General features: G+C 34.5%; 1 protein-coding gene across 1 annotated transcript; it reads left to right on the top strand.

Annotated features, from left to right (window-relative positions):
- Positions 1-3,605: 3,605 nt before the first annotated feature.
- On the top strand, positions 3,606-6,198 carry LOC121243512 (agamous-like MADS-box protein MADS9). Its single transcript, XM_041141640.1, has 7 exons — positions 3,606-3,993; positions 4,177-4,246; positions 4,906-4,967; positions 5,054-5,156; positions 5,272-5,301; positions 5,500-5,544; positions 5,722-6,198. The coding sequence occupies exons 1-7, from the start codon at positions 3,806-3,808 to the stop codon at positions 5,863-5,865; spliced, it is 642 nt and encodes a 213-aa protein (XP_040997574.1). The 5' UTR covers positions 3,606-3,805; the 3' UTR covers positions 5,866-6,198.
- The last annotated feature ends 1,938 nt before the right edge of the window (positions 6,199-8,136 follow it).

Genomic DNA, 8,136 nt, shown 5'->3' with positions numbered 1-8,136 from the left:
AGTAACAAATTATCGGCCCAAGCCTGCGCTTCATAGCCCAAGCCTCATTGAAAATTTACAAAAAAATCACAACAAATTCTTTTCCGATCGAGTCATCAAATTAGGTCGCAACAAAATAGAACCAGGCTAGCTCCCAACATACTAGAGTACTTATCTTGAATTTGAATATATATCGACTCCGTACTTCATTTTATTTAATCCAATATTCTAAATATTATGTCTATTTATCGAAGAAAAGTGCAACAAACAGGAGAAAATCGGAAACTTGGTCTTGAGGAATTGCATCAGTCTCGTGAGGAGAAAGAATGGTAGCAACCCGTATTCTTATCGGGTCGGGTCATCAAATTGGGTCAACACAAAATAGAATTAGGCTCCCAATTATATACTAGAGTAATAATCTTCAATTCGAATATTGACTCCGTACTTCATTCGATCGAATCCGATATTCTAAATATTTTGTCTATTTATCAAAGAAAAGTCTGACCCCACTTCCCACCTATATATATATATATATATATATATATATATATTATATATATATATATATAGCTCCCACCTCATGCAACACTAGTACTCGCCATACGGGTTGATAGGTGGCAAAGAATGTCCACATTGTTCATTAATGAGTGGTGTCTAGATAGTCATTTTTTTAAATTATTTTTTTTATAAAGAGGATAGTTAACACTATTTCATGATTTATGAGTTAAAAAACACGTGGAAGGCTTAACAAATCAAAGGTAAAAATGGATCTCAAAATGAACCCTTGATTTTTGAATCAGGGTTTCAAAGCCTAAAAGTGCACATGAATGAATATAAAACATACTTTCCCTTGTAGAAAATATTCAACTCATTAATTTCCTAGCACTTTTTTTTCCTTAAATGAAGCAAGTTGGATTGAGAGGATCGCATTACAATAAAAATAAACATTTGTGACGGATTATTTGTGATAATAACGACTATTTACGACAAAAATAGACTTATTTTGACAGAAAATAATTATTTTCACTAGAAATAACTCCGGAGTTTATCTTCAATTGCCTCCAGTACTTTCTAGCTCATTTATTTTGCCATCCCTCTCCCCCAATTTTCTCTTAGTTATAATTTCGGTTTAATTCTTTCCATTTATTTTGCATATATAACTTCCTTCAATGTAAACATTTTGTTTTGACATGCACAAATTTGGTGGGTCTTAATACTCACTTATAAGACATCAATTAAGTACCAATAACTAATCGAGACGTATGTGGTTCATTAATCATTAGGCTTGCTTTATATGCATGTCGTGGGCGCAAACTTCTTCTAATTAGGTACATAACATATATCGCTCATTCCTCGTGTTCTTCTCTCCATTTACATCATGTGTTATTTATCTTTTATGTGAAAACAATCTGGGACCTTTCCCAATCCATTTGTTAGTGTTACTAATTAGGGTTGCACAGTGTTCAAACCCCCATAGATATTACAGGACATGAACGTACAACTTTGCTAGGGGGTTGCCAATAACCAAACGGTTTAATTAGGTGATCTTTATTGTGATACCTCATATTGATTGATAAGTGATAGGTTAGGATACTTGGTGTATGAGATCCCACCTACCCTTATCATGATTGAGAATGATTGAGAATAATAAGTTATAATTACTCTTTATAATAATTTCAAAGAAGTTGATATAATTGTTGTTGAGTATTATGAAGCTGGGCTCAATCTGCTCGAGCGGAGACATCAAATAGAGAGTTCATGCGTGATCCGCTCGATAGGCAGCTCGAGTGGATGCGATATAGAGAGTTCACTCGACACTCGCTTGACATATCGCTTGAGCTGAATTCAAGTCAGAAATTTCACTCGTGAGCCACTCAACACATGGCTCGAGCAGTTGACGGGAAACATATTCGCTCGATGCATACTCAACACGCCGCTCGAGCGAATATCGCTTTCTATGAAATTTTAGGGTTTCCGCCGTGTACCCTATTATATATTTGTGTTTTGTGTTACTGTGGCTGTACAGTGCTTGCACAGTAGTTTTCCCACTATTGGATTGTGATTTCTTAAGTAATAAAAATCATCTGCAGCTCCCGTAGATGTAGGCAAGTTGTCGAACCACGTAAATCTGTGTTGTGTGATTGTTCTTTTCGTGTTTACTTTCAATTATTGTCATCATTTTTCACAATAATTGTATCATTGAGTAATCTAAAATTGCAAGAAAAACCTATTTTCTCGGCCACACGAAGTCGCCAAAAATAGCAGCAAAATGGCCACATATATATAATTTTCGATAATTTTTTTCTCATCACGTTGTCACCACTGTTAAAGTTTTACAAATAAGAGCACTAGTAGTGGAATCAACAAAGTTTGGCCAAAATTTAGTTAAAAAATTCACTTTTATAAATTTAATTAGTCAATTGTCAACAACACAAAATAACAGACTCAATAACTATTCTATTAAAATATTAATTTTGATATTTTCATTTATTTTAATTCTAATTGTAATTTGAATATTTATTCGTTATTTTATGATTGTATTAAAGTTTATGATTGTATTAATGTTTATGGTTGTATTAATGCTTATTTTTATATTAATATTTATTGTTGTATTAATTTTTAGTGGAAGCCTAGCGAATTCGTGCTTCAAGTGGAATGTGTGAAACGAAAGCACGTGGGAGATGAAGAATTTATGCCTTTAGTCATAGACACAATAACTTGGTAAAAATATGATACATCAACAACATCGAAAAAGATCAACAACTTCAAGCCCAAGCATATTAAATCATCTCTGAGAAATTGGAAGCCTCGCAAATTCGTTCTTCAAGTGTAATGCACGAAAGAAAGCACGCGAGAGATGAATTTTTTATGCTAAAATAATATTTTAACTAGAAGTGGGAGCTTAATAGATTTGACAAGTGAAATTGAAGAAGAACTAAAAATATTGTAATTTTATCGAGTTCACTACAACTTCTTTTTATGCGATCTATGTAAAATTTGGCCAAATTTTAATTTTATTAATTTTATTACTGTGCTCTAACATTTATTGGGGATTTTTTAAAGTTGGGGTTCTCATTTGAATTTGGGGTTTCTCATTTAAAATTAGGCGTTCATCTTTATATATACCCTTTCTTTATCACTTCACTAATATTAATGTCACTAGTGTACAAAATGATCATTTTGATTTGATGGTTTAGATCTGTTTGTTCTACCTTATTTAGTTCCATCACTCAAACGCAAGACATGATCACCTTCACAGAATGCATACAATCCCCTGATCACCTTATTTAGTTCGATGTACGACATGCAGTAGTTCCACGTTTTCCGTACCAAACATAAACTTGTTACCTGTCCTGGTCTTAGTTCCCAACTTGACACGTTAAAAAGCCCGACTTTAAAGCCCTAAAAACTAAAAAGTGTTTCAGTCAAAGGGGGATTTTTTTTTTTTGTTGGTTTCATTGAAACCCTAAAAAACCATCAAATTGATATCAGTCACCGCGTAGTTAAGGGGAAAGAGTCAGGTAGAGAGAATAAGAGACCAATGGTCAAGAAGGTGCAGTGAAACTAACAAGGCCAATGAACACCAGATAAAAGCAGTCGGCTTAGCTTTTTCAGGACCCATAAACAAAACCTCCCCTTCTGTATCACTTAGAAAGTTTATTGTCCACCAACTCAAACTAGAAATGGTCCTGATCTATTGCTTTCTGGCCTTTCTGATCTTTATTAAGTTCTCTATATCTTCCTCTCTCCTTCCTACATTTCACAAACAAGGAGAAGAAGAAAAGGTTAGTGAGGAGGAGGAGAGAAGTAATTAAGATTGTGAGATATGGGGAGAGGCAAGATTGAGATCAAGAGGATAGAGAACTCAAGCAACAGGCAGGTCACCTACTCAAAGAGGAGGAATGGGATCATAAAGAAGGCCAAGGAAATCAGTGTTCTATGTGATGCTAAAGTTTCCCTTGTTATCTTAGGGAGCTCCGGAAAGATGCATGACTACTGCAGCCCTTCAACTTCGTATGAACTCCGGCCTCTTTCTTAACTTTTGTTTTCCTATATATATATTGATCTCTGGGTGCTTGGGTTTTCTTTGATCTTTGTTTTCCCGGAGAAAAATGAAAAAAAAGGTGTTTTCTGACTCTCTCTCTCTCTCTCTGGGGGTTTGGGGTATATGGGAAATATTATATTTTGATGATGAAGGCTGGTCGATCTGTTGGAGAATTACCATAAGCAGTCTGGGAAGATCAGGTTGTGGGATGCGAAGCATGAGGTGGGTTTCGATACTCTCTCTCTCTCTCCCCCGGTACTCTCTGTCAATCTTTTACTTAAAAACTTCTAATGCATGGTTCTTGCTTTGTCCATGGGAAAATGACCTGGTTTTTTGCTAAAAGTATGTTAAGAAACATGAACTACGAACTTTATGAACAGATCCACAAATGATATGCACTCTCTCTCTCTCTCTCTCTCTCTCTCTCTCACACACACACACACACAAGCACAATATTCCATTGTTTTACACCGATCGAGAAAGAAAACTAAAAGCTACATGATTTGTAACATCTATAAACAGATCTGGTAACAAAACATTATTCCCCACCTTCCTTTTCCTTGCTAAAACATTGCAACAACCGAATGCATGCAGGATAGCCGTTACATATAATAATTAATGTATTAAATTCGTGGACAAGATGATCTACGTCTGTCTTATGCAGTTTCTTGACTAGAAGCATAGTAAACATTAGCAGATACACAACTTCTACTTATCAGATCTGCAATTTGGTCTTTCAAAAAATTAAAAAAAAAAAAGTAACCAGCGGATCTGATAAATAAAGTCTGACTCTCCAAGAATTTGTATATTTATTTTTGTTTTTCCTTTTTGCCGTTGAGACAAACTAATTTTTAGGGTTTGCAACCGTGTCAAACTCACAGAACCTCAGCAATGAAATTGATAGAATCAAGAAAGAGAACGACAACATGCAGATTGAGCTGAGGTGGTTTTTTTTTTTTTTTTTTTTCCTTATGGCTTTAGCTCTCCCTCTCTCTTTCTCTCACTTATTCGTGTTGAAGTGTGTTTCAGGCACTTGAAGGGGGAGGATATCTCATCAATGAACGACGCAAAAGAGCTCGTGCTCCTGGAGGAAGCCCTTGAAAATGGTCTTTCCAGTATCCGCGAGAGGAAGGTTAGAATCCAAATACCAGTTATTTGGCCTAAGGTCTTAATTATAGGGCATAGATCAAAGAGATGGTTTAACTCTGCCGTTTGTTTTTTTTTTTTTTTTTGTGCATGCATGGCAGATGGACTTCTTGAAGATGGCTAAGAAAAATGTACGTGAAGATCATCAATGAACGACTTCACCATATTGCCTCGATTGAGCTTATTTTATATCTTATGAATGATAGTTGTTGAAGTTACTTATGCAAAAGAGCTTGTCAATCTTCCTAAAGTACTATGTATATGAAATATTTGCTCATGATCTTTGCTGGCCTGTCCTTGACATTTCTACCTGGATATTGCGCATGCAGGAGAAGATTTTGGAAGAGGAGAATAAGCACCTTAATTTGATTCTGGTATTCATTATTCTGAGATCCCCATTTTTCTTCAAGCATGTCTGCGCATATGCAGATATCTATCAAGTATTCCTTGTTCATGTTTGTCATGAACATAAAAACTTTCATATCGATTGCAAATTCCATATTTAACAGTACCCTGGCTAGCTAATTCCCTGCTTAATTTTCTGCATGCAGCACCAACAGGAGATTGCCATGGGAACAATTAGCAGAGATGTGGCGGATGATTATGAGCAGCGAGTGATTAGGGACTATAATTCTCAGATGCCTTTTGCCTTCCGTGTGCAGCCAATTCAGCCAAATCTACAGGAAAGGATGTAATCGGAGTAGTACTACTCATGTTCCTGATGGCATATATGGATCTAAGCTCCGATCTCTAGCTTGCTAGCTATAATATCTTGAAAAATAACTTTAAAATAGCTTTATTAATTTCCATGGTTTGTAATAGCTAGCTAGCTAGCTAGACTTGATCATGCATGCCTAGCTGCTGTGCTAGCTTATAATTAAGCTTATAATTATTATAAGTACTTAGCACTAAATTAAACGTCCCAGCTAGCCTCTTATATTTAAAGTGTGTGATCAACTTGGATTGTCGTACGGCTACTAATTCATCATGTAGACCTACTATGGTATTGGTATATATGTTCAACCTAATTTTATAATCTAGATTAATTATATATGAACCTGTTTGGGGCTACTTACTTATATATATATATATATATGACATGAACTACGCATAATATCCTCATATCTTGTAGCTGATCACGTACTACTCCTAATATTATACGTACCATGCTGAAGTGATGTTAAAATAAAAATAAAAATTTAAGAGATGGTAAGTAATATCACGTCAATACAGATTGATAGGAGGATCGAGTGGAATAAGATATAGCATATATATACATTTATTGTGCTATATATTTTAACAGCTTGATCAATTGTTAAACTATTGGTTAAGATCAAGCATTTACCCATCATTGATTTTATGATCATCACCTTCATAATTAATCGATGTGCGAGAGCTGTGTGTGTGTGTGTATATATATATATATATATGTTAATTTTTACGAGTTTTTCTTTCTTTGAAATGCAGTTTGTTTCTAGCTAATTACTAGTATATAATATGCACCCACACAAATGTGGAAGTCATGTCCTTAAATATTCTGAATGTCTTCCTGGTAATTTTGATTGCAGTCGCAGAAAAATTGCCAATCAGCTTGATCATGTTGACCCAAAAACATTTAAGTATTCACATAATTTATTTGTTCAAATATTTGTTGTAGAATTCTGCATTGCCAATCTCCAATCTATTTGTTGTAGAATGAGGATTTCATGAAAATTTATCTCCAATCTATTGATCCAAGTATGTATAGCTTATAATTAATATATATATAAGTAATATTTAAACTGTTCCAATTAGAATCCTAGCTCCAAGTTGTCCATTAGACTAATTAATAATCTGATCTAGATCATAATATCAATTGTAATCTAGGAATGGCTAATTGATGATCAAGAGTAAGTCAACTCAAAGTTTGGTCGATCGAAATATAACCAAGAATAAAGCTTTTATATATATATATATATATATATATATATATATATATATATATATGTAACACTATATATATAGCCATCTTGAAAGATAACTAATTTCTTCCTATCATACATGATGATCTTCATAAGAGTGATCATGTGTAGGCCTGTTCATCAGGACCGGATTTTTTTTCAGCTCGGTTTGGATGAACGGTTATCTAGGTGTTTCTTCCTATCATACATGATGATCTTCACAACAATGATCATGTGTAGGCATGTTCATTTGGGTTTCCATTACGAGTTCCGGCCCGGAACAAATCCAGGTTTCGGTTACGAGTTTTGGCTTGGAACAAATCCGGGTTCTGGCCAGGAACAAATCCGTGCCGGTACCCTCATAGAAAAATCCGAATACATCCAATCCGGGTACTGGATTTTAAACTTGAAACTTTTATTTCCCCTCGTTTGAATGTTTTATTTTTTTTCCTTTCAAGCAACTAAATGGACAGAAACTCAAAAGGAAAATGCATATTATGTCCAATGAATCATTCATTTTATGTTTTTTTTTTTACTCTTTTCTCCATGTGACTTTTTATTGTGATCAAGGAACATATAGGTTTTGATTTAAAAAAATTAAATAAATAGAGTTTAAATGATGCATCAACATTTTTTTCATGAAAAAAAATTCAGAATATGTAAGTTTTGATTTTTTTTAAAAAAAAAAGGGTACCGAGTTTTTAAAAATCGATTTCAATCCGGGTTCCAGCTCAATTTTGAAACTTGGGTTCCTGAGCCAGAACCCAGATGAACAGTACTAATCACGTGAGCCTCACTCGACCAAAATGGAGCAAAATTGACCCATTTTAGTATATTGAGAGGAGGGGATTATGTAACCTATAGGCATGTATGGTGGTGAAGTGTAGGCAATGCCAAAATTGGTAAACCTCGACCAAAATAATATATGGATTAGCACAAACCAGGTAAATTGAGAAAATAGAGAGAGAATAATATAACATAGGGAGAGCGAGAGGTGAGAGAGAGAGAGAGAGAGGAAGAATTTAA

Source organism: Juglans microcarpa x Juglans regia, chromosome 8D (assembly GCF_004785595.1).
Source record: "Juglans microcarpa x Juglans regia isolate MS1-56 chromosome 8D, Jm3101_v1.0, whole genome shotgun sequence".
NCBI classification, from domain to species: domain Eukaryota; kingdom Viridiplantae; phylum Streptophyta; class Magnoliopsida; order Fagales; family Juglandaceae; genus Juglans; species Juglans microcarpa x Juglans regia.
The sequence above is the reverse complement of the archived record's forward strand: the minus strand, read 5'-3'. Positions and strand labels throughout refer to the sequence as shown.